The sequence below is a fragment of the Saccopteryx leptura genome, chromosome 7 (assembly GCF_036850995.1).
Source record: "Saccopteryx leptura isolate mSacLep1 chromosome 7, mSacLep1_pri_phased_curated, whole genome shotgun sequence".
Lineage (NCBI taxonomy): Eukaryota > Metazoa > Chordata > Mammalia > Chiroptera > Emballonuridae > Saccopteryx > Saccopteryx leptura.
The window spans coordinates 121,075,239-121,101,451 of record NC_089509.1 but is presented as its reverse complement, the minus strand read 5'-3'; the positions used below and the strand labels follow the sequence as shown (position 1 = coordinate 121,101,451).

The window sequence follows — 26,213 nt, the reverse complement described above, 5'->3', positions numbered from 1 at the left end:
TTATACCTGTATAACTAATAAAATTTAGTTTAATATAGTTTTTCTTCTATTGTTAACTGTATTTATAAGCTTAGAAAATAGGAAAAAAATCTTTCCTAGACAGGAGTGGAAGAGAAGCTTCCTCCGTTTCTCCTTCACAGAGAGACAGAGCTTCCAAACGCCAGATGTGAGTGCGCCCTGAGGAGCAGCGCAGCCCCGTGCTCGGGCCCAGTCGAGTCGGGCACAGAGCTCTCCTGGCCCCCACCTCACACGTGGTGCCCGTGAACCGCTCCATCGCTGTCGCCGCCCTGCATCTGGAGCTGCATCTGGGCCTGCATCCTCGCGATCATCTCCTGCATGCGGCGGAGCTGTGGGCACAAGAGGAAACGCATCACTGTGGGCAGCGTCTGCTGTCCCTTATTCTTCATGCGTGGATCTTGGGAGGCCAAACATTTCAACTTCTATGACTTCCCCACACAGAAACTCTTACAAACCAGTAAAATAAGCAACAAGTCAACAGAAAACTGATCAAATGGATAAGAATATGCAATTCAAGTATGAAACAGAAATGATTGACAGAAGTAAAAAGACAACAAGAGACATCTCTAACCTAAAAGGTGGGAATGTGAGCCCAGGACAGGGGACGTGGGCTGCCCTCCCCTCCCCTGAAGAACGTGCCCCCTGCTGTCCTGTCCACTCCGCCACTGTGGTTTCTCTCTCCTTAAAAGACCGTGAGGCTTGCAAGAATCATACGATATTTATCTAAATATTCTTCAGCTAACTTTGTGGTTATGTTTTTAACATTTAAATATTTACTCCATACTGAATTAATTTAGCCAAAGAAGTGAGTTTATTTTTGTTTCCACAGGCTGGCCTGTGGGGATTCTCTCTTAGGACCGGCTCCACACTCCGCATGTCTCAGCACTGGCTCTGCCGGAGCACGCTGCCATCCTTCCGACCTGGCTCCAGACGCGCACTCAATCAGCCTCCCACACCCGACCGTCACTCAGGGTGACCCGTCCCCCAGTTCTCCGTGACCAGGAACACGAGCCTCTTCTCATCAGTCCACTTCCTACAGCTTCCCGTGCCGAGTCCTCGACACAGACATCCAGTTACCTTGACCCCTCCCTCAAAGGACAAGCCAGGCAAGCACATACCACTCTGCTGGAACTGCATCATATTTAGAGATTAATTTAGAGAAAAGAGCGACCTTTCCATGAAGCATCCTAAAAAGCTGTGTCTCTATTAGAATTCTGAAAATGATTAGTTTTCCAGTCTTCTCCTAGGTCAATGTCTACATATTTCTTTGTAAATTTTGTTAATGGTTGTGAATGGCAGATTCTTACTAGTTACATTTTCTAAACTGGTTATTATCTATATATAGGAAAGCTGGCTTTATGGACATAATATAAAATCAGTCATGTTACTAAATTCTCACTGGTTCCAACTTCCTCACTACATTGCTACTGCAGATGAAATGAGATGGTCATGTAAAGCAGCAGGCACATTATTACGTGTAGGTGTATGTATAAAGCACATTAGTTATATAAACTGTATTCCTTCCAAAAAACAAGCTAGTTACAAACACTATGTTGGATACACACTGAACAGCCGCAGACTTAACGGCAGTGCGTTTTCTCCTCACCTCAGCTTCCTTCTCCAGCAAGATCTGGTCTTTATTCATGTCCTCATTCTCCACTTTTCTAAAAGTTGAAAGAAATTATAATTACAATACAATAAATATGTTGGTTCTTTCTGATGATAGATAAGCAAAGTAACATTTCACTTTATGAGAAATCTACTTAAAATTACATATTATCTATCATTTTTCTGATTAATGACATGATTAATGAGAATAATTAAAAAAAACCATGAAATGGAAAATTCAAGAGTTACTCTAGGCTGGGGTGATGACACTCTGTCCTTGACTATGCAGAATATAGTACCTACTTTCTGAAGAATACTTTTTAAGGTTATTTTTTATGAACACACACTATGACCCTCACACTCAATATAAGGAACAGGCTCTCAGGTCTAGGCAGAGGGGGCCAGTGTGGAGGCCCCAGCTCACAAAGACACAGCTTCTCACACCGCCACCGGGCTCGAGGCCAGTGCCTGGCCGTCTGTTCCTCAGTGGGATCTCCCTGCAACCCGCATAATGTCTCGTCCCCACATTTAAAGCAGACTTTAATGTATACCTTGTGTGCATGTACATATCTACCGAATTTCTTTTTTATAATACTGCTTTAAATGTTTATTTTACTGATTTTTTTTTTTAAGAGAAAGGGAGAGAGGGAGAGAGACAAGAACATTGATCTGTTCCTGTTATCTGCCCTGACAGGGAATAGAATAAGCAACCTTGGTGCTTCCAGACAATGTTCTAAGCCAGTGGTCGTCAAGCTGGTCCCTACCGCCCACTAGTGGGCGTTCCAGATTTCATGGTGGGCGGTAGCGGAGCAACCAAAGTATAAATTAAAAGAGAGATTTAACTATAGTAAGTTGTTTTATAAAGATTTATTCTGCCAAACAGTGAAAATCCGATGTAAAGTACTTGGTAATTATTATTATAGGCTTTAACTTGCTGTAACTCTGCTTTATAAATTTTATAAAGTAAAGTTACTTCCCTACTTTATGAATCACCATTACTGTGGAACCGGTGGGCGGTTAGAAAATTTTACTACTTTTTTTTTTTTTAAGTTTATTTATTCATTTTAGAAAGGAGACAGAGAGAGAGAGAGAGAGAGAGAGAGAAAGGAGAGACAGAGAGAGAGAAGGGGGGGAGGAGCTGGAAGCATCAACTCCCATATGTGCCTTGACCAGGCAAGCCCAGGGTTTCAAACCGGTGACCTCAGCATTTCCAGGTCGACGCTTTATCCACTGCGCCACCACAGGTCAGGCAGAAAATTTCACTACTAAGAGAGATATAAAAGTGGGCGGTTGGTATAAAAAGGTTGACTGCCCCTGCTCTAAGCAATTGAGCTTTCTAACCAGGATTCCACCAATTATTTCTTTTTAGGTGAGAGGAGAAGAGATAGTGAGGTAAACTCCCACATGCGCCCCAACTGGGATCTACCCAGCAAACCCTTCTGGGGCTGATGCTTGAGTGCCAAGCTTTTTTTTTTTTTTTAGTACCAAGCTATTTATAGCACCTGAGGCTGATGTGCTCCAACAGAGCTATCCTCAGCACTTGAGGTTAATGCTCTAAAGAATCGAGCCACTGGCTGTGGGAGGGGAAGAGGGAGAGAAGGGGGAAAAGAGGAAGACAGAGCCAGATGGCAGCTTCTCCGGTGTGCCCTGACCAGGACATCCATGGACTGACGCTCTATCCACTGAGCCACTGGCCAGGGCTCCCAACAAAATTCTGAAATGTGAATAATTTAGTGAAATACAATACAGAAAATTTTTATGAATAATATATATCACATATTTGTTAATTAAGCCACACGTGTAGACGTGGTTTTATCAGATATGACTCAGGTGTCCAAACAAACCTATTAGGATTGTAAAACACGAGAGACAAGTGAGGCAGCCATGTGCATTTCTGAGGAGGGTCCTGCCATTCCTGACGCGAACCCTAGTGAGGGTGCTGCCCTTTCATAAGACAGGTGAATCTGTCCCCATTTACAGACAGACTGACAGCTTTAAGAAAGCACCCAGCACGCATCTCCAGCTTCTCCATCTAAAGCTGTCCTGTATACACAGATGATTACAGCTGCTTTGACAGGCTACAGAAAGGGCACGACTTGACTTTATTAGCAACAAGCAGCTTATAATAGCTCTTGAATAGAAAACCAAATCATGCTGCTCCGAGGTCAAGAGGGCTGGGCTGGACACAAACGGGAGGGACAGTGTGCCTTGGGGCAACACAGTACAGACAAGAAGGGGTAGTGTAACGGAAAACAACTGGACAAGAAGGGGCAACACAGTACAGACAGGAAGGGGCAGCGTAACGGAAACAACTGGACAAGAAGGGGCAGTGTAACGGAAACAACTGGACAAGAAGGGGCAGTGTAACGGAAACAACTGGACAAGAAGGGGCAGCGTAACGGAAACAACTGGACAAGAAGGGGTAGTACAACGGAAACAACTGGACAAGAAGGGGTAGTGTAACGGAAACAACTGGACAAGAAGGGGCAGCGTAACGGAAACAACTGGACAAGAAGGGGCAGCGTAACGGAAACAACTGGACAAGAAGGGGCAGCGTAACGAAAACAACTGGACAAGAAGGGGCAGTGTAACGGAAACAACTGGACAAGAAGGGGCAGTGTAACGGAAACAACTGGACAAGAAGGGGCAGCGTAACGGAAACAACTGGACAAGAAGGGGCAGCGTAACGGAAACAACTGGACAAGAAGGGGCAGCGTAACGGAAACAACTGGACAAGAAGGGGTAGTGTAACGGAAACAACTGGACAAGAAGGGGTAGTGTAACGGAAACAACTGGACAAGAAGGGGCAGTGTAATGGAAACAACTGGACAAGAAGGGGCAGCGTAACGAAAACAACTGGACAAGAAGGGGTAGTACAACGGAAACAACTGGACAAGAAGGGGCAGTGTAACAGAAACAACTGGACAAGAAGGGGCAGTGTAATGGAAACAACTGGACAAGAAGGGGCAGTGTAATGGAAACAACTGGACAAGAAGGGGCAGTGTAAGAGAAACAACTGGATAAGAAGGAGTAGCGTAACGGAAACAACTGGACAAGAAGGGGCAGTGTAATGGAAACAACTGGACAAGAAGGGGCAGTGCGGGGCCCTGGCCGGTTGGCTCAGCGGTAGAGCATTGGCCTAGCGTGCGGAGGACCCAGGTTAGATTCCCGGTCAGGGCACACAGGAGAAGCGCCCATTTGCTTCTCCACCCCTCCGCCGCGCTTTCCTCTCTGTCTCTCTCTTCCCCTCCCGCAGCCAAGGCTCCATTGGAGCAAAGATGGCCCGGGCGCTGGGGATGGCTCCTTGGCCTCTACCTCAGGCGCTAGAGTGGCTCTGGTCGCAACATGGTGACGCCCAGGATGGGCAGAGCATCGCCCCTGGTGGGCGTGCCGGGTGGATCCCGGTAGGGCGCATGCGGGAGTCTGTCTGACTGTCTCTCCCTGTTTCCAGCTTCAGAAAAAAGAAAAAAAAAAAGAAAAAAAAAGAAGGGGCAGTGTAACGGAAACAACTGGACAAGAAGGGGCAGTGTAACGGAAACAACGACCTGCCGCCTCTTTTGAGCCTCTCGGAGCGGAAGTTCTCATAGTGAAGGTCCTGGGTCACCTCCTGGAGGTCCTGCATGTGAGTGCTGGAAGAGAGAAGAACCACCACGCTGGCTTCAGCCACGAGCCATTCGCAGGGGAAAAACCACCAATCAAGCACATGGAGTCACCCTGGAACTACACCCACTTACACTTACTCATTACTTGGAACTTGGGGATAAGGCTACGGAAACATCTACAGAGGTGTCTCCCTCCAGCTACCACAGTAAACGCACAACAGACCCGCCCAGCAGGGCCGGGTGAAGAGTCCCTCCACGAGGCCTCTGCCACAGGCACGCCCACGCTCCACACGAGACCATCACCCCGGAAAGGGCCAGATACACAGAGACTTTAGATTTTTTATGTAAACAGTGCCTGAAACAGAACACCCTTTTCTGAAAGAACTTGTAGAAAACATGCAATTCAAATATTCACGACTTCCTAAGCTTAAAATTTATATCAGAAGTTAATTAGCTTAAGCTATCCAGAAGAGCCCAAACTGAAGTATTAACATTCTGGATAAAATGCCAACAGCCCTTTGAATCTTCTAAATCAGGCGTCCCCAAACTGCGGCCCGTGGGCCGCATGCGGCCCCCTGAGGCCATTTATCTGGCCCCCAGCCACACTTCCGGAAGGGGCACCTCTTTCATTGGTGGTCAGTGAGAGGAGCACTGTATGTGGCAGTCCTCCAACGGTCTGAGGGACAGTGAACTGGCCCCCTGTGTAAAAAGTTTGGGGACCCCTGTTCAAAATCATTGTAAAAAATGTTCCAGGGATCTGGCTCAGCTTTTTAAGGAATGGAGATACTCCAGTCCTGTTACTCAGGACCCAGGGACAAACTGAGCGATGACAAAGGGGTGGCCTGATCTCCCTCCTGAAAAACATACAACTGACACCAAAGCTCCCTCTCAGCCTCAACACCCTCCGCTGGTGACAGGAGTATGAGAGCCAAGGGCCCAGCCTTGAAGGGGCCGAGGAGCACCTTCAATGCCTTCCATGGTGATTGAATTACACTTAATAGAGCTTGAATGGTAAACTTAGGGGTATTTTTAGTGATTTTAATTCACTAAAATTGCTAACCCAAGTAAGACCTTTGTGGTATGTAGAGTAACTTTCAGTTATACAAGCTTGAACTCTTCTGATCAAAAAGGTTAACAGATTTTTAGCAACACTCTTTTATCATCTTCCTTCAAGAACAACAATGCTAACATGTTACTAAATGTAAAATCTCCTTTCAGAGAAAACAGTCTGTTTTTGTAGTCGGGTCTGTCCTGGTTGCTGACACAATGGTGGAATCTCTAGGCTAGTGGGGGTCACTCTGAGGGAGCCTGAGGCTGACCAGCAGTGGCAACGCATCCCACCTGGCCCCTGCAGCGGACCCAACCACGTCCTCACCGGAGGAGGAGGCAACACATGTTGAGTATGGCCACCCCACAGTTAAGTCTAATCTACTTTCGGCCTCAAAAAGGACCCCAGCATCAGTCAGACAGAAGAGTGTACTGAGCTACAGGTCACAGGCAGGAGGGCCAGTTCAGATCGGTCTAGAGAGCTCACAGGTGGGGTCTTCTGCACCGCACTGCAGCAGCCCACTGCAGGCACGACACAGACCCTGGGCCCACCCTGGGCCCTCTGTCCTGGGCTCTGCAGCCGGAGCACACGAGCGTCTTACATGAGCATTGTCCTCAGCTTCAGAAAGTCGTTGTGCTCCGGGTTCTCCACCTCCACAACACCCCACGGGTAGAGGCGGCCTCGGACCTTCTTGCCTTTGACTTCAATCAGCTGATTGGATCCAACCACGGAGAAGGGGATGCTGGCCTAGAAAGAGACAGTGTTGATGGGCTCCCCGCAGGGACCCCCACATTCACCGTGAACACAGGAGCATCGACACAGAGGGGCACCTGGCTGCTCCACAGGAACGCTGAGGGTGCACACTCTATTTGGAAGCGGCAGACATCTTCCAGACAGACGACTGTACAAAAATCAATCATATCTGCAACTGAGATTTCTAAACCTCATAGACACAGTTGGGTCACAGTACATCTAAAGCAAACACACTACTTACTGTAAGCAAAGCTGCTCAGACAACTTCACAGAGTCAAGGCTTCCAGGATCTGATCTTTTGCCAGCTCTGCACATATTTAAAAAAACTTATTGATTTTAGAAAGAGAGAGGGGGAGAGTAGGAGGAAGAGAGAGAGCAAGAAACAGAAGTATTGATAACACTTTCTGTATGTGGCCTGACTGGGGATCAAACCTGCAACCTCTGTGTATTCAGACGATACTCTAACCAACTGAGCTACCACACCAGGGCCAGCTCCTCACATTTTAAATGCTGGCACCAAGAAAAAGAAGCTAGTCACACTGTGCACCTGGACTTCTAACCTTGAGAAGCCTGGTCTGCTCTTTAAAATCTTCATCTTCATCTGATTCTGCATCAGGTAAGTGATAGATTTTGATGCTATGTTCTTCAATTTCATCCAGAATCTGAAAGAATGAAAAAATCAGGAGCAATTTTAACAAAATGCACAAACTTGAATCAAGCCTAACTCATCATATTAGAAAATACATCAGAATTACCCAAACTTCAATAAAAAAAATCATATGGATGACAAATGATTTTCAGGTTTCATGAACTGCTAAAACAGAATGTGAGCCTGAGGGGCCTTGGTCCACAGTACAGCACCCACCACCGCCCACGCAGAAGCGCCCTCACAGTGGCCACAGCGAGTGTCCCAGGAGAGGTGCAGGCAGATGCTGCCGCAGAGAAGAGCCACAGATGTCACCCGAGGTGTCCCCGGAGAACACGCAGGACTCTCACAAGGAGAGGCAGAGGCACCCGGGAAAAGCTGTCAAGCGACGAGGGGAGGACACAGAAGGCTGTTTTGGGAATCACAAGAAATCCAGGGTGGCGGGAATGGAGGGCATGAAGTTGGTTAAGACAGGAGACCCATTGGAGTTCCCAGACGCCAGCCTGGGGTCTAGGACACGGACTCACTCAACAGGCAAGAAGTGGCCTCAGTGCAACCTCACACTCCACACTGCTCCACACTGTCAACCGGGGAGCAGACCCCCGAGAGGGGAGGGAGCACAAGGCTCGACTTGAGGTAGGCAGTCACCTATCCGGCTCCACGCTGGTCACCACCAGGTACAAGCACGCTGGAGCTCTGCTGACTTGGACCCAGGACCTGGGTCTTGTGGCTGGAAAAAGGGTTCTAAGGCAAGTCACCTCACAGGGTGACCTGGTCATAACTCCCTAAGTGGGCAAGTCACAGTGCAGTCACAACCCAGACATGTAACTTCCTCAGCGAAAGGGTTCTCTTCACTCTAAGCCAGTGCTGTCCACTGATTCTAGGTTCACACAGTTATGAAATGCCCCCAGTAGATCTCTCCTTCTAAGTATGTCCTATAATCTGATCACGGTCTTGCTCTCTCCCACCCTCATGCTCTCTCTCTTATGTTCCCTTCTTAATTTCAAGTGCATAACACAAACCACAGAACTGTCACTCTCTGGAGCGTTGAGAACCTGCTCTCCTGCAAAGTCATCAGTTTGACTCAAGTAAAGTCTTCATAAAAATTCTCTACGACTCAGACGTTTCTTATGCAGACAGCCCAAGGGAAGACAAGACGTAAACCCAGCCAGTGTGTACTGTGAGTGCACACAATTCAGAAACCCTGCTACGGAGAGACAGCCAGGAAGACGTGCACACAGGAAAGTCAGACTGTGACAACAATCACTGTCTAGAACGAGAGTATCTACAAGTCAATGAAAAGAGAGGCAAGGGGCTGGCTTGGTGGTGGCACAGTGGATCGTTTGTCGACCCAGACACTGAGGTCCTAGGTTTGAAACCTCGAGGTTGCCAGCTTGAGTGCAGCCTCATTTGGCTTGAACGTGGGATCATAAACATGACCCAATGGTCATTGGCTTGAGCCCAAGGTCTCTGGCTTGGCTTGAGCATCCCCCTCCCCCAGTCAAGGCACACATGAGAAGCAATCAATGAAGAACTAAAGTGACACAACTACGAGTTGATGCTTCTCATCTCTGACCTTCCCTGTCTTTCTCTCTAGCTAAAAAAAAGTAAGCCTGACCAGGCAGTGGCGCAGTGGATAGAGCGTCGGACTGGGACACGGAGGACCCAGGTTCGAAACTCTGAGGTTGCTGGCTTGAGTGCAGGCTCATCTGGTTTGAGCAAGGGGTCACTCAATCTGCTGTAGCCCCCGGTCAAGGCAAGTATGAGAAGCAATCAATGAACAACTAAGGTGCCACAACAAAGCACTGATGCTTCTCATCTCTCTGCCTTCCTGTATATCTGTCCTTATCTGTCCTCTCTCTCTCTCTCTCTCTCTCTCTCTCTCTCTCTCATACACACACACACACACACACAATAATAGAGAGGCGAAGCTCTAGAATCTAAGAGAATGCCGAGGACCACGAGCAGCCAGACCAGCAGTGCTCCAGCAACCAGAGGGAAACACATGCTGAAACCGGCCACATACCAGGAGGGCCCATGTGCTGCTTTGGGAACATAAACTGGTTTTAAAGGAAATTAGCCATCTTTCAAATATTTAAATGTGCATCAATTTCCTTTCCAAAAATTCATCTGACTTTCCATCTGTGAGAAGACAGACGTGGACCACTGTTCACCACGCACACATTCCTGAGTGCCTGCTGTGTGCCAGGTCCTGTTCCAACCTTGGAATACATAGCAAGCAAAGAGCCCAAAGTCAGGGCTGAGAGACGGTGGGAAGACCCAGAAACACAATGCAGAAACACTGTGCATGCCAAAAAATAAGGGTGAGGAGTACGCTTTCTATGTGTGTTGGGAGTTACCAGAAAGTCTAGGAGCAGAGTCTTACATGTGACATAATCCCATTTCGAAAAAACAAAAACATATATAAACAGACCACGTTCTGGAAGGATGGATACCTGTGAACAGTGGTTGTTTCTGTGGCTAAAGGAACTCTTAAAGAAATGGCCTATGGGTCTGGACTCTCTCAGTAAACAGGTCAAGGAGGGTTTGTGGGAGAACAGACCGCAGCCAGCACAAGGGCTGCTGGGAAGCGGGAGGCACTGGGGGGGGGGGACCACTGCTGTGCAGCCTCCACAGCCCCACGTGGACCCCTCGGGCCTTCGACACCAGACTGTCAGCATTCTGCAGGCTCCCAGGTGAGTGTGTGGGGCAGAGTGTTTAGAAGGAACAGAGTGTCAGGAAGATGAGGACAACCCCACCCATGTGGTTACTGAGCATGACATGCCAGCTGCACATTAGCCACCTTCCAGGCACTCAGGGGACCTTCACAGAATAGCAGTAATCAGACCCCTTTGTGAAGGGAAAATGCTGAAACTCACCAGCATTAGGTGCTGGCGCAACCACCGCCCGCCCTGGCTGTGCCCAGCGCCCCCCCCCCCGCCCTGGCTGTGCCCAGCGCCCCCCCCCGCCCTGGCTGTGCCCAGCGCCCCCCCCCCCCGCCCTGGCTGTGCCCAGCGCCCCCCCCCGCCCTGGCTGTGCCCAGCGCCCCCCCCCCCGCCCTGGCTGTGCCCAGCGCCCCCCCCTGCCCTGGCTGTGCCCAGCACCCCCCCCCCCGCCCCGTGCTCACCCTCTTCTTCAAGCGCTCCCGTTCCTTCAGCGTGAGCGTGTCGGCCTTCGCAATGACGGGCACGATGTTGACCTTGTTGTGTATCGCCTTCATGAAGGCCACGTCCAAGGGCTTCAGGCCGTGCCCGAAGGGCGAGATGAAGTAGAAGCAGCAGTGCACCCTGTTGTCCACAATGTGCCGCCGGTTCAGGCCGCTCTCGTCGTGCAGGTAGCGCTCAAACTGCTCGTCGATGTAGGAGATGATGGTCTTGAAGCTGAGAGACACACACGGTGACCAGAGGCAGGCAGGCAGGCCCGAACCTCAGACATACCCAGCTCAACCGCAAGACAGAATGGAACCAACTCCTTCACTTGGCAAGATGGAGATCTCTGGAAACTGCCAGGCGCCAAGGGCTGGGGGTCAACTGTCGGAATGGGAGCGGTCACAAGGCACAGGGGCGTAGCAGAGGGAAGCAGTGCCGCCCTGCGTGCCCTGCGAGGCTGACCTGCGGAGGGCAGCTCCTGACGAAGGAGAGTGCCTCCTCTGCCCGGGCGGGGCACTGGGGCTTTCTACCAGGGGAGGCCCAGGAGCCTCTGGGCCTGAACCGGGGCTCCCAGCACTGTCCTGAGGAGGACCGCTCTCATCTCCTACTTGTGGATTTCCTCATTTGTGCAAAAGAGGCCAGTGAGCTGCCACTCAGGCTGAGTCTTGAGTGGAGAGACTTCATTTCCTCACACTGAAGAGGAAGAAGGGACACTGCGCCCTGACGTTATAGCTCAGATCAGGAAGAGGACTGCCGTCTCAGACCTCACTAGACCTTACGGGAAAACACTCAGATTCTCTGTGAAATTCCTTACTTGAAACCTCGGAGTTAACATGCTTTGCAGTGCCTGACTGTTCTACCATACCCAGTTACTCCACATCCAACAACCATTCACCAGCACTATACATCTGAGTACATCAGGACGGTGCACAGCCTGACCCACTCCCGCAGCCCGACCCCGGGGCCATACCAGTCCCTGCAGTTGATGGCATCGCCGTAGCCAGGTGTGTCCACCACTGTCAGGCGCAGCTTGACCCCTCGCTCTTCAATCTCAACAGTTGAGGCCTCGATTTGGACCGTTCTTTCAATTTTCTCTAGAAGAGAAACAACTTAGTAAGAAAACATGCCTTACCACTGAGCCAGTGTGCAAAGGTAAGAAATTACCTGTCAGCACAATCAAATGTCAAAATAATCTGAGATGTTTTCTCTCAACATATGCACCCTGATTTATCAATGTCACTGCATTAAATTTAATTAAAAAAAAAAAGAAATGACCTGTTAGGTACTTTGTTATCAAACGAACCATTTGAAAGTCACTGAGGAAGGTTTCAGAAGATAACTATGAGGACTGTGTACAAATGACCCCAGAGTCGGCAAGGGGAACGTGGAAGCTAAGATTAAAGGTCTGCCTGGGAATGTAAAACTGCCAATACCGAAAACTATCACTCCTTTTCTGGGACAAAGAAAACAATTTATGAATTCCTTTAAAAACTGAATTCAGAAATACCTATAAAAGGGCCGTCTGTCCCTGCTGTGGCAGCCGGTCCTGGCTCTTTCTGTGCTCGATCCATCCACCCAGCCAGCACTCAGGGTCAGGCCGTCCCTGTCCCCACAGTTATCTACCTGTGACAACGCTCGCCACGAGAGGTAACGCGGCCGCCCGGTCCTCCCGTCACACAGAACAGAGGCAGAAACTCTTTATGACACTTGATAGACAAAGAACTAGGAGAGGATGTCCGCATGAGTGTGCTGTCAGTCTACCAACCACCCCCATGGCCACCAGGGGCAGCACGGCTCTCCCCACCTAAAGGACAGTCTCCCGTGGTCACGGCTCAGCCACCTCTCATTAATCATGCACTCCTCAGCAACTTTCCTGATGAGCTACACTTACAAGGGTGTGGGAACTTTCATACCTGCAGCGCCAGGTATGACTCTTTCGGGGTAGAGATCTGTCAGGAACAGGCTGTTGATGAGAGTTGACTTTCCCAGACCTGATTCACCTTAATGAAAATGAGAACATGGTCATGGTGTTACCAGGACGAGGGTCTGCTGAGTGCTAATGCTAAGCACCACCTCAGTGCCCCACAAACACCCATCTCTAGACAACCACCAGGAACTTGGTACAACGCTCTCCGCTTCACTAATGGGAGATGGGTGCTCCCAGGTCAGTCACCACCCTGAGCAGGGCAATTTGAATCCAGTCTGCAGGCATCCAGAATTTAAACTTAAGACCAGAAATGTGATCTCACATATTCACAATGTGTGGAATGGACTCTGTAGGGGTCTTTATTTTTTGACAAATAGAACACAAAGTAGGTTTTCAGTCACGAGTTTGCTAATCATTTTAAGTATTACGTTTTCAAAAGCGTGCTTTTTAAATTGTTTTTATATTTAAGTGAGAGTTGGGGAGATACTGAGACGGACTCCTGCATGTGCCCCAATAATCCAGCGGGGCAGAAGACAAAGTTATTCTCTATCCTGGCTAAGTTGTGACAGCGGAAAGGTGACTCATGTAGACCTCTAAGCACAGGTGTAGCAGAGGCAGCCTCTTTTTATTTTTGTTTTTAAAATATTTCTGAAGTGAGAAGCAGGGAGGAGAGACTCCTGCATGCGCCCGACTGGGATCCTCCCGGCATGCCCACCAGGAGGCGATGCTCTGCCCATCTGGGCCGTTGCTCTATGGTGGCCGGAGCCATTCTAGCACCTGAGGCAGAGGCCATGGAGCCGTCCTCAGGGCCCGGGCCAACTTTGCTCCAAGGGAGCCTCGGCTGTGGGAGGAGAAGAAAGAGACAGAGAGGAAGGAGAGGGGGAGGGGTGGAGAAGCAGATGGGCGCTTCTCCTGTGTGCCCTGGCCGGGGATTGAACTCCGAACTTCCACACGCTGGGTCAATGCTCTACCACTGAGCCCACTGGCCAGAGCAGGCAGCCTCTTTTTAAATAGCACTTATAGGCCCGGGCTGGTTAGCTCAGTCACTTAAGAGCATCATCCCAAAACAAGGTTGTGGGTCTGATCCCTGGTCAAGGCACACATGAGCAGCAGCCAAAAAATACATGACCGAGTGGAACAACAAATGTTCTCCTCCCCACTGTCTAACAAGCAATTAAAAAAACCAAAACTGAGCCCTGGCCAGACAGCTGGGTTGACTGGCGTGTCCTCCCGGAGCGTGAAGGGTGCCGGTTTGGTCCCTAGTCAGGGCACCAAGAGGAACAGCTCAATGTCCCCGCTTCTCTCACAAACAAACAGGCAGTAATAAAACCCAGTGGTTGACTCAGAACTCTAACCCTTAAGGGTGAGGGACTATTTCAGTTGGGGCAGCTTTGGGGTAACATCTAAACTGCTCTCCTGAACGCAGAACGGTGCAGAACTCTGACAGGGCTGTTCTGCTCACTGCCAAGTCCCTCCCGACACCGGGAGCTTCGGAGGTTCTCCAACAGGCGCCTCCAACGGGGAAAACACACACAAAGGACCTGGGCCAGTGCAAACACGTCACATCCAAGAGTCTCGTGGAGAAGCCACGAGCCGCGTCTCCCTCCGTCTGGAAAGCAGTGACAGAGCCCAGCCGGACCGCGGTGTTCCGTTTACAGAAGGGCTCATCTGCCCTGGAGGCAATGCGCACCCTTGGGCACAAGGTGGCACAACAGGAAAAGCAGACCCGTGAGAATGGGGCACTGGCTCTGACAATACCACCGAGATCCCATCAGGCAAACTGTCAGGGGCTTTAGATTTTAATCTAAAATAACAAAATTTAGCTAAAGCCAGGAATGCTAGGAGATAAAGAACTACCTAATCCGAGGGAATATTTGTTCACATTTACTCTTGATTTTAACTGACACAAGAAACTGCTTTCTCCATGTTTGACAAGGGCCTTTCCGAAAGGCCCTGAAGGGCAGCCCCCTCAGCAGTCAGTTTTTCTGCCCAAACGATGCCTCTCGCATGAGAACACTGGAGCCAACTACCATGTGAGCAGGTTTTTGCTCTAAGACCAGTTTTCATTTCCTTAGCATCACTCGAATGCTCGTGTGAATTTGTTCACACTAAGCATCCTTTCTTCTACCCGGTCACATATTTGGCAATAAGCTTTATATTTTTAATCTTACTTTTCTTTAAAATGGAGCCACCATCCAGCGTAACGGTGGGGGCTCACACCTTGGTGAGTTATTGTCAACTATGAGCCTGGAGCCACCATCCAGCATAACGGTGGGGGCTCACACCTTGGTGAGTTACTGTCAACTATGAGCCTGGAGCCACCATCCAGCATAACGGTGGGGGCTCACACCTTGGTGAGTTACTGTCAACTATGAGCCTGGGGCCACCATCCAGCATAACGGTGGGGGCTCACACCTTGGTGAGTTACTGTCAACTATGAGCCTGGAGCCACCATCCAGCATAACGGTGGGGGCTCACACCTTGGTGAGTTACTGTCAACTATGAGCCTGGGGCGGGCTCTTCAGCAGCTCCGCCTTCCTGTTCTCATGGATGATCTGCCCCTGGACTACCTCCCTTGATGTCCAGCAGCAACTTGTTTGTGATTTCTTTTTTATTTTTTGAGACAGAGAAAGGGACAGATAGGAAGGGAGATGAGAAGCATCAATTCTTCGTTGCGGCTCCTTAGTTGTTCCTTGATTACTTTCTCATATGTGCCTTGACCGGGGGTTTGGGGTGGGGCCTACAGCATAGCCGGTGACCCCTTGCTCAGCCAGTGACCCTGGGGTCATGTCTCCGATCCCACACTCAAGCCAGTGACCTCAGGGTCTCGAACTTGGGTCCTCCGCGTCCTAGTCCGAACTCTATCCACTGCACTACCGCCTGGTCAGGCAAGTTGTTTGTGATTTCAAATTCCTTGCAGATTACTGCCCAAAAATCTGTGGTCTTTCATTTGCACATGGCCTAGGATTTTGTGAAGTTTCTCACCTTCCTGGCAGTTCTGTGTTGCCCAGCCACATGGAATTTCAGTGTCAACGACAGTGCCTTGAGAACCCAGGCAGATTCTCGAGTCCTCGGCTGTCTCTGGAACTCAGCCAGGCCACCTCAGGGCCCAGGGACTCAGGTTCCCTGAAGGGTGCTCAAGTCCTTCAGCTCTGAGACTCCTGCGCTCTGACCGCCTAGTCCTCCTCAGGGCCAGAGCAAGAGTACATGGTAGACTCAGGTTCCCTGAAGGGTGCTCAAGTCCTTCAGCTCTGAGACTCCTGCGCTCTGACCGCCTAGTCTTCCTCAGGGCCGGAGCAAGAGTACATGGTAGAGAGCTGGCATGACTATAGCTCATGTCACTTGTTTTCCTTCTCTCGAGGACCGAAGCCAGCACAGCCTGCTGCAGAATACCGTAAAAGAACTGCTCCCGGCCCTGGCCGGTTGGCTCAGCGTAGAGCGTCGGCCTGGCGTGCGGGGGACCCGGGTTCGATTCCCGGCCAGGGCACACAGGAGAAGCGCCCATCTGCTTCTCCACCCCTCCTCCTCTCCTTCCTCTCTGTCTCTCTCTTCCCCTCCCGCAGCTGAGGCTCCATTGGAGCAAAGATGGCTCTGACGCTGGGGATGGCTCCTTGGCCTCTGCCCCAGGCGCTAGAGTGGCTCTGGTCGCAGCAGAGCGACGCCCCCGGAGGGGCAGAGCATCCCCGCCTGGTGGGCATGCCGGGTGCATCCCGGTCGGGCGCATGTGGGAGTCTGTCTGTCTCTCCCCATTTCCAGCTTCAGAAAAATACAAAAAAAAAAAAAAAAAAGAACTGCTCCCTATGTTTTGACCAGCCTTTAGTTATTTGTGCCAGGACTAGTCCGCAGCAGTTGTTTCAGAGAGCAGCAAGTCGAGCCCACTACTTGTAAAAGCGACACAGGAGCCACGGCTGTTGCCCTCAACCCTGGCAGAGCTGAACGGCTGTACTGAGCCCCGCGTGGTTCACAAAGCCTTCTTCAATGTTCACTCTCTGCCTTGGGAATCGTTCTAGCATGGCCAAAGCAAACGTTATTTCCTGACTCAAAATGCTTTATATTGAAGTAACTGTGCGGCAGATGATACTGAATTTCTTTCTTCCTTCCAATGGCCATTATCACGTAGTTGTGATCCTAAAACACAGGGGTCCCCAAACTAGGCCCGTGGGCAGCATGCGGCCCCGAGGCCATTTATCCGGCCCCCACCGCACTTCCGGAAGGGGCACCTCTTTCATTGGTGGTCAGTGAGAGGAGCATAGTTCCCATTGAAATACTGGTCAGTTTGTTGATTTAAATTTACTTGTTCTTTATTTTAAATATTGTATTTGTTCCCGTTTTGTTTTTTTACTTTAAAATAAAATATGTGCAGTGTGCATAGGGATTTGTTCATAGTTTTTTTATAGTCCGGCCCTCCAGTGGTCTGAGGGACAGTGAACTGGCCCCCTGTGTAAAAAGTTTGAGGACCCCTGCTAAAACACATCACTATCCCTCTCTCTGGATCAAGGGTCCCACAGTTTCTCTCATTTCAGATTAATGAAGTATTCACCCTAGGGAAACAATTATTCCTCCTACTCATACATGATCATCAACAAACTGCTTCCTCATTTTGGGGAGAATTTTGCAGTTATCAAGAACAAAATGTGATATGGTAAACAAACAAGTTCATCAGTAGATAGTTAAACTTGTTACGGTCGTGAAGAAACACAATATATGCTGTAACCCATGAAAAAATATATATGATAACAGGAAATAATTTCAAGAAACCACTGAATTTCAAAGGACTTTAGGTAATAATTTTTAAAAATTTTAAGAATTGTTACTTGTTTCAAATATACCAGAAAAAAATAAGTAGTCTGAGTATTAACCAAATGTAAAACACACTTCTACTTAAATGTGTATTTGTTAATAATATGTAACAAATTACTGTAAAACTCAAGAGACCTAAACCAACAATAAACGTGTTATTTCCTAGATTTTTGGGTCAGGAATGTGGGGTTGTCGACAGTAGGTGGCTATGGCTGGGGACAGAGAGTCCTCTCTCCTGGGGTAATAGCAAGTGTCAGCTGGACCGTCACCACCCCAGGACTGACTGAAGCTGGACGGTCACCACCCCAGGACTGACTGAAGCTGGACGGTCACCACCCCAGGACTGACTGAAGCTGGAGGGTGCTTCTGAGATGGGTCACTACCTGGCTACTGGCACGGCTCAGTTCCTTGCCTTCTGGAACTTGGCAATAAGGCTGCTTGAGTGTCCTGCTACCACGGTGGCTAGCTGCCCCTGGAGTGAGCCGAGAGAAGGCAAGGTACAATAACAATGGCTTCTGGGACCCAGTGTCCGAGTCGCACACCTTCCTTTCTGCAATGTCGTATTGGCTACACAGGCCAGCCCCATTCTGGGTAGGAGGGAACTAGAGAGCTGCATGGACACCAGCACACCAGGGTCCCCAGGCGACACTGTGGGATGCTGGCTGCCCCAATGAGTAAAAATTATTCTTACATACAAATGACAGAAAATTTAATTCCCAACTTATTTGATTCTGCCAACAAAGGAATTTTCTCTGACTTTGTAGGTCACGCTGCTACTACACTCTGCAGGTTGGGAAGGGGAAAGAGCCACACAGTTAATAAACTTAAAAGTAAAGTTAATTTCTTACCAACCACCATCAGTGTGAACTCAAAACCTTTTTTCACTGATTTTCGGTGAACTTGGTTAGGAAGATTTGCAAATCCAACATAGCCAGGAGTTTCTGGATTTACAAACTGAGCTGGTTGTTGCTAAAATGAGAATTAAAAAAAAAAAAGAATAAGCACCTTATCTGTTGCTTGTAAGATATAATCAAGCTGTGATTATAAACACAAGTATCATTAGTTCTCATGAACACACGTAATACATACCACTTTCAAAAATTTACTTTTATCAGACATTTAATGGTACTCACTTAAGATGGAAAAAACACACAAAAAAAACCATTCCAGTATTATTCCATACCTATTAGCTGACCTAAAATTACACATTACATAATTAAGCAATACTTAAAAAAAAACTTATCAGATGTGATGCGTTCTTGAAAAGTATTCAGGAAGAAGTCCTCTCTTGCTCTATTACTAGCTGCACAAAACAAGTCTCTCCAAGTGGGAGGCAGGCAACTAAGGGGGGGGTTTCAGGACCCAGCTTCAAAGGCCAAGACAAGGAAGACCGAGAACACATGGCTGACAATACTGAGTGTCAGTGTCCCTGGACAGGCGAGCACGGGACCAAGCAAGCAGAGCGCAGAGTGGGGCCGTGGCACACCCACGGGAGGAAATCATTACATGTCAACCGGCTTCTCGACTTTCTAATCGTATAGTCACAAGCTATCCATAGTTATTTATGGGGGCTGGAATTAGTTAATTTTTACTTTCCTTCTTGCTTCCTGGTGTGCCACACTAATTCTTGTACAAAAAGCAGAAATTAGCCTTTTGGTTATGCATCCAATAGTAACACTGAAAGACTCAAAAAAAAAAGGCAAAAAGAAATCTTTCTTTTTTTGTAATTTTAAACACAAGTTCTGCTTTTCTCTGCATGTCTTTTATAGCTAATTAATTTCAGGGTTTTATGCTAATCTGTGAAAACTAATGTTAATCAATTTATCAAGTCCAAAAGTGCCATCAGTTTCATCATGATAAATCACTAGAATTTTAAATTATTATTTGATTAGTCTACTGGGAATGAGAGGCTAACTGGATTGTTCTGGATGTATTTAGGAATAAGAAATAGGAAATCTGAGATAAAAAGCTCAAAGCTTTTTTCTAAAACTCTTCATAAACTGAATATATCAGTTGCATTAGAAATAATGAATTGGCCTGACCAGGTGGTGGCGCAGTGGATAGAGTGTTGGACTGGGATGCGGAGGACCCAGGTTCGAGACCCTGAGATCACCAGCTTGAGCGCGGGCTCATCTGGTTTGAGCAAAGCTCACCAGCTTGGACCTAAGGTCACTGGCTCGAGCAAGGGGTTACTCGGTCTGCTGAAGGCCCACGGTCAAGGCACATATGAGAAAGCAATCAATGAACAACTAAGGTGAAGGCCCATGGTCAAGGCACATATGAGAAAGCAATCAATGAACAACTATGGTGTCGCAACGAAAAACTAATGATTGATGCTTCTCATCCCTCTCCGTTCCTGTCTATCCCTCTCTCTGTCTCTGTAAAATAAATTTAAAAAATAATGAATTGCCCTGGCCGGGTGGCTCAGTGGTGGACTGTTAGCCCAGTGTGTGGATGTCCCAGGTTCAACTCTCAGTCAGGGCACATAGGAAAAGCGCCCATCTGCTTCTCCACCTTTTCCTTTCTCTTTCTCTCTCCCACTTCCCCTTCTGCAGCCCTGGCTCCACAGGCTTGAGAGCTGGCCTCGGACAATGAGGATGGCTCCATGGCCTCTGCCTCAGGTGCTAGAATGGCTCAGGTTGCATCGGAGCAATGGCCCCAGATGGGCAGAGCATCACCCTCTAGTGGGCATGCCGGGTGGATCCTGGTCAGGGCACCTGTGCGAGTCTGCCTGCCTCCCCTCCTCTCACTAAAATAAATAAAAAAGAATCATATATTTTGACTGTAAACAGTTTGAGAGTATAAAGCAGTTTCTCCTCACACTGTAGACTCATGAAGTATGAGCTCTTACCTTAGACATCTTCAGTGAAGTTCCCTCACTCTGTAAAACAAAACAAAACAAACCATACGTATTCATAATGCATACACAGATGTAACTTAGCACGCATAGGCATGAAAGACTTAGATATAAGGCATCAATAGCCTGTTTCACTGAGATCCTCAATTATATCAAATGCTAATATAATCTCATTGTAGATACATTAGATATGAATAATTAGCTGATGAAAGCAACCACACTTATGTTTATATAACTATTTCATTTTCAATATTCACTTTTTTAATGTTTATTTTATTAATTTTGAGGGGGAGAGAGATAGATGGGAACATTGATCTGTTTCTGTATATACCCTGACTGGGGATTGAACTCGCAACCTTGCACTTTAGGACAATAGTCTAACCAAGCTAATCAGCCAGGACCCAACTTTACTTAATAATGAGTATGTTAGGCACTATGGCTACATCAGGAGGAGATGACCAAGTTTCCACGACCTCTGGAACCGGTCTTCTCCTCTCTTTGAACCTTTTCAACAAGAAAAGGGTGCCCAGAGTGCCCTGGGCTGGCTGCAGGGGAGACTCTTAGAGCTCTGAAGAACTACATTTTAATATCGGAGACCAGAGCATATGGGATAGGCACTTGGGTGTTTGAGAGATGAGACGAGGTATTTGGAATTTTAATGCTAGTTTTAGAAGCCTTGAAACTTTGGGAAATGTGGGTGTGTTGGCTAACCTTTGATAGCACAGTCAAGAGATATGAATGCAGTCAAATTTTATTTCCTCTGGAGCTTAGAAACTTCATTAAAAAGCTTCTTTCACTTTTCTGCCCCTACATCCCGTAAACCTTAACACTGACTAACGCAGACCGTTTCTCTTCTGAATGAAAATGTTTCCAACCACCTCTCAAGAAATGGGGCCCCTGCACTCCCAGGTATGGTTTGGTTAAGATAGCATTCTTAATTTTAAGCCTTTAACTCTGCGGTATTATATCACAGAACAGCTAGTCTTGCTTCTTTTTTTCAGTGGCCCACTAGAAGCCTTACTCTTACCTGTCAGGACGAATGAGACAGGAAGAGGAAGGTAAGATTAATATTTATATGCAGTCTGTAAACTGCTTTTTGCTCTGACAGTCACATCATTACTAAGAGTGGAAAGGGGAGTATGGAGTGAAGTTTAGAGCTCAACGTAAGGACTACTGATGACGAGCATGTGAAGTGGGATCTAAACTATCCCAACGGTTTTCAGCCTTGGTGGTGAAACGAAGATGAGCTTCAAGGAAAGAATACGGGGCAAGATGAGCAGATGAATTAGAGAAAAACACCTGTCACTGATTTATGGAAATCCTTTACTTAATGTTTTCATCAGTCTTGGACACTGAATTTTATATCTTTCAGCATCTCTCTGCATATGATTTTCTCCTTTAATTTGTTCCAACAGCTCACTGATGGATGCTTTAGGCACATTTCTGGAATCTAATTGCCAGCATGTATCTCACTGAAAACTTGCGTTTACGTTCATAAGTAAGAAAAACCTATAGCTATACCTAGCTTTCTTTCTTAGGTCTTCATCTGGATTTATTATTAAAGTTGTTCTATCTTCATAAAACACAGTGGGAGTGCTTGTCCTTTTTAAGTAGTGGCTATGTCTGACCAGTGGTGACTCAGTGGGTAGTGTCGACCTGGGACGCTGAGGACCCACGTTCGAGACCCCAAGGTCGCCAGATCGATTGTGGGCTCATCTGGCTAGAGCACAGGCTCACCGGTTTGTGCATGAGGTTGCTGGCTTGAGCGTGGAGTCTCCCATAGTCCATGGCTCGGCTGGAGCTCCCCCTTTATCGTCTTGGCACATATGAGAAGCAATCAATGAACAACTAAAGCGATGCAACTATGAGCTGATGCTTCTCATCTCTCTCCCTCCCTGTCTCTCTCTAACACACACACACACACACACACACACACACCAGTGGCTTATGTGATGCAGGTGTTATCTGTTCAGGATTGGGTGAAATTCAGCTCTAATCCCACCTAGTCTTGGTCCGTTCTCACTGGTAGATCTTTTACTGGGCTGTCCAGTGGTCACTGTTCCAGTCAGGTTTTCTAGCCCTTGATCCCCTCAGACTTTTGAATTTGTAGCCACATTGGTATCAGTCAGTCTCCTGTACTTCTGACTGGAACTTCTTTCCTGTATGCATTTGCTTTTGTTCTTCATGGAACATCTAGCAGGGGTCCCCAAACTTTTTACACAGGGGGCCAGTTCACTGTCCCTCAGACCGTTGGAGGGCCGCCACATACAGTGCTCCTCTCACTGACCACCAATGAAAGAGGTGCCCCTTCCAGAAGTGTGGCAGGGGGCCGGATAAATGGCCTCAGGGGGCCGCATGTGGCCCGCGGGACGTAGTTTGGGGATGCCTGATCTAAGGAATGTTTCAAAGCACCAGCTTTTGGATTTATTTAGCCTTCCACTGAGTTTTGTTCATTTCTTCATGTCCCCAGAAACAAATTTTCAATGTTTCTTAATAATGAAATGATACAAAGCCAAATCCTCCTGGGGCTCTATGAAGCTCTGGCTGCGTCCCATAAACTTTGCTTTTGTCTCCTTTCCGTTGCTTTCTAGAGAGCTTATAGTTTTTGCTATAAATGCCCTTCAAGGATTATCCAGGAATACTCCAAATTTGGAGTTATTTTTATGTCTCCCACCTAGTTTAAACAGAGCATAATTTGTAAACATCTATAAAAGTGTTTTTAAATTTGCTTTAATTTTCTTCAGAGCAGTTATATAATTTTTAAAAATTTCAACTGCTTTTTTATGCCACTGACTGCAGCCCATGGTTTTCAGAGAGAAGGCCTTGATCCAGCAACACAGAATGCCACACAGTGTAACTACTTTAAACCTTGAGTGCAGACCAATTGGATGCCCCAAACCTAAGAAATGTGGTCAAATGAAAATTTTACTCTTTCTGGTTGTATTCATTCTAAACGCTGGAACTTGTCTAAATTTTTTTTTCTCCCTGACCTATGGCTTGCTTCTTCCACAAAGCAATACTCCCATTCGAATTCACATAGAGGAAATCAACTTTTACAAAACGACAACAACAAAGAAAATAAGAACAAAAGGGTAAAACAAGATTCTTGGCAATATAAACATATTTTGTTGGTGGGATTTCTATTAATGAACTACCCATAACTAGCATTCACTGTCACGTTACCCCTGTATTTGCAGACACTCCCCTAGTCCACACAACAACCCTGTAATGGAGGACCTGGAAGGCTGCCTCGTAATCCAGAGCCCTTGGAATGTGCTGGCATTCCGAGGCTTTGGACCTGAAGGAGACACATATACAGTGTACCACATAACAGCCCCAAGGGCATCTGGGGCAGCACCCGCAATCATATGCATTTTAAGTAGTGACATGTACGACTACTAACACAAAGTGGGATAAATACAAGATAATAAACAGCATCAACCCAATTCTGCTGCCAATGAGTTTTGGTGTCCCCTCTTTCTGTGAAAATAGGTATTTTCTTTTTTCAGCGGTCTCTGGAGTTGGGTATAAAAAGTGACCTGAAATTCTTCTTTTTTCAGCGGTCTCTGGAGTTGGGTATAAAAAGCGACATCACATTTATGAATGATAAAGGAAAGTACCCCCTTTCCCCTCCCCATCTCCCCAGGTCATCCTGCTAGTTCAAGGACAAATCTGATGTGATCGAAAGGCCCTTGCTCTGTACCTCAGACTGCTGTGCTGGGCGCAACAGCAAAGTGGGAAGAGGAAAAAACTACAAGATATCCTTTAGAGCTGAGACCATTGCCAAGATTCCTCGGAGCAACACACACAGCGAGTTAGGATGCTGGGCGGTGAAAAGAAAGGCTTCCTCCAAACTACCAAAAACGGAAATCACGAACTTCAACTACAAACACCAGGAAGCACCTTTTGGGACCCCTTACCCTGTTCTACCTCTCGCATCCTAACAGTAAGGCTGCTTTGGACATGAACTTTATCCTGAGGTATTGCCACGGACTGCGCTGTTCAAGAATACTCGAGGACCTACCATGCAGAGCTCGTCGTGCTAGGCAACGGGTCCCTCATGGGCTAGTGGGCAACCAACACACAGGATGGCAGAGGCTGGCACAGGCCAGCACCTACCCCAGCCGCAGGAAATCTAAACTGGGCCAACTCCTGAATAACAGAACTGGGACTAGACAAGCCAGAGGCAGAGAGGATGGGGAGGTTAACGGGGTTCCAGACAAAAGAAAAGGTTCGGGCCAAGACCAAGGGTGAGAAAATCCACAGCAACCTAAACCACCAGTTCAGTGTGGCCAGCTCACGCGCCCACGGGCTGGGGGCAAGTAACAAGTACTGGCAAAAAAAACGAGGCCTGAGGGATGGTGCAGGTCTGTGGGTCCTGCAGACCACGTGAGAACTGGGGCTTGACGGAAAGCCAGGGTCACCGCAGGCCGGCTTCCTACCTGGCCTTCGGGGCAATAGGGGGGCCCTCTCCTTCTCTCCCCTGCTTTAGACCCGCCGCCGCGGGCCGCCTGGACCGTTAGCAAGACGACAAAGAGCTTCTCGAGGCTTCCTCTCCGCCGGCCCCCGGCGGGATGGAACGGCCCAGGCCAGGGGCGACAGAAGGGGTGGCCGCGGGACGAAAGCGCCCGCCCAGCAGGCCTCGACGTGCACTCACCCTCCTGCGGGGCGCCCAGCAACTATCTGCACGTTCGGCACCCCCCGGGGGCAATGACTGAGCCGGCTCCCCGGAATATTGTCCCGCAGGGTGAGCCCGGGACACACCCTGGCGCTTCCGCCCGCGCCCGAGCTCCCGGGGGGCGGGGAGGAGACCGAGGGAGCCAAGAAGAGAAACGGAGCCGAACAGAGAAGAGCTCGGGAAACGAGGGGGGGGAACAGAGGAGAGTGGGGGGGGGGGTGACGGGGGGGCAGAGGGAGGGACGGGGGGGAGGACACGGGACAGTGAGGGGGGACAGAGGAGAGTGGGGGGAGGGAAAGACGGGGGGCAGAGGGAGGGACGGGGGGAGGACACGGGACAGTGGGGGGACACAGGAGAGTGGGGGGAGGGCAAGACGGGGGGCAGAGGGAGGGACGGGGGGAGGACACAGGACAGTGAGGGGGAACAGAGGAGAGTGGGGGGGAGGGAAAGACGAGGGGCACAGGGAGGGACGGGGGGAGGACACGGGACAGTGGGGGGGACAGAGGAGAGTGGGGGGATAACGGGGGGGGGCAGAGGGAGAGACGGAGGAGGACACGGGACAGTGGGGGGGGACAAAGGAGAGTAGGGGGAGGGACGGGGGGAGGACACGGGACAGTGAGGGGGAACAGAGGAGAGTGGGGGGGGATAACGGGGGGGCAGAGGAAGGGACGGGGGGAGGACACGGGACAGTGGGGGGGGACACAGGAGAGTGGGGGGGAGGGAAAGACGGGGGGCAGAGGGAGGGACGGGGGGAGGACACGGGACAGTGGGGGGGACACAGGAGAGTAGGGGGAGGGAAAGACGAGGGGCAGAAGGAGGGGCGGGGGGAGGGCCCAGGACCGCAGGCCGGCCGCCCCTCCCCCATGCCGCACGGCCACCCCCCGCCCACGCGCCACCGGAACGGCCGGCCGCCGTCCCGAGCAGACCCCCTGTCCTTTCTGTGTCCGCCCCTACCTCGCAACCGGGCGGCGGCGGCGGCACAAACCCACGGCGAGACGCACCACCGACGAACTGCAGGACAGCGACCGACCGAGAGCGCCGCGGATCCGCCCTGGGCCCGCCGTTCCCCTGGGCCCCGCCCCCAGGCAGATGGCGTCATCACGTCGCCCCGCCCCTTGCCAACACTT

General features: G+C 49.2%; 1 protein-coding gene across 2 annotated transcripts; it reads right to left on the bottom strand.

Annotated features, from left to right (window-relative positions):
* Window positions 1-244: 244 nt before the first annotated feature.
* Window positions 245-26,159, bottom strand: SEPTIN2 (septin 2). 2 transcript variants are annotated; one of them, XM_066345856.1, is made up of 12 exons: window positions 26,041-26,159; window positions 22,146-22,224; window positions 20,403-20,432; window positions 18,400-18,520; window positions 12,738-12,824; window positions 11,795-11,918; window positions 10,803-11,055; window positions 7,590-7,691; window positions 6,878-7,023; window positions 5,172-5,255; window positions 1,625-1,682; window positions 245-347 (listed from the first exon to the last, which is right to left on the bottom strand). In XM_066345856.1, the coding sequence occupies exons 2-12, from the start codon at window positions 22,194-22,196 to the stop codon at window positions 246-248; spliced, it is 1,158 nt and encodes a 385-aa protein (XP_066201953.1). In that variant the 5' UTR covers window positions 22,197-22,224; window positions 26,041-26,159; the 3' UTR covers window position 245. The 2 variants fall into 2 exon arrangements, with proteins under 2 accessions (XP_066201953.1, XP_066201954.1); XM_066345857.1 differs by lacking the exon at window positions 22,146-22,224.
* Window positions 26,160-26,213: the final 54 nt, after the last annotated feature.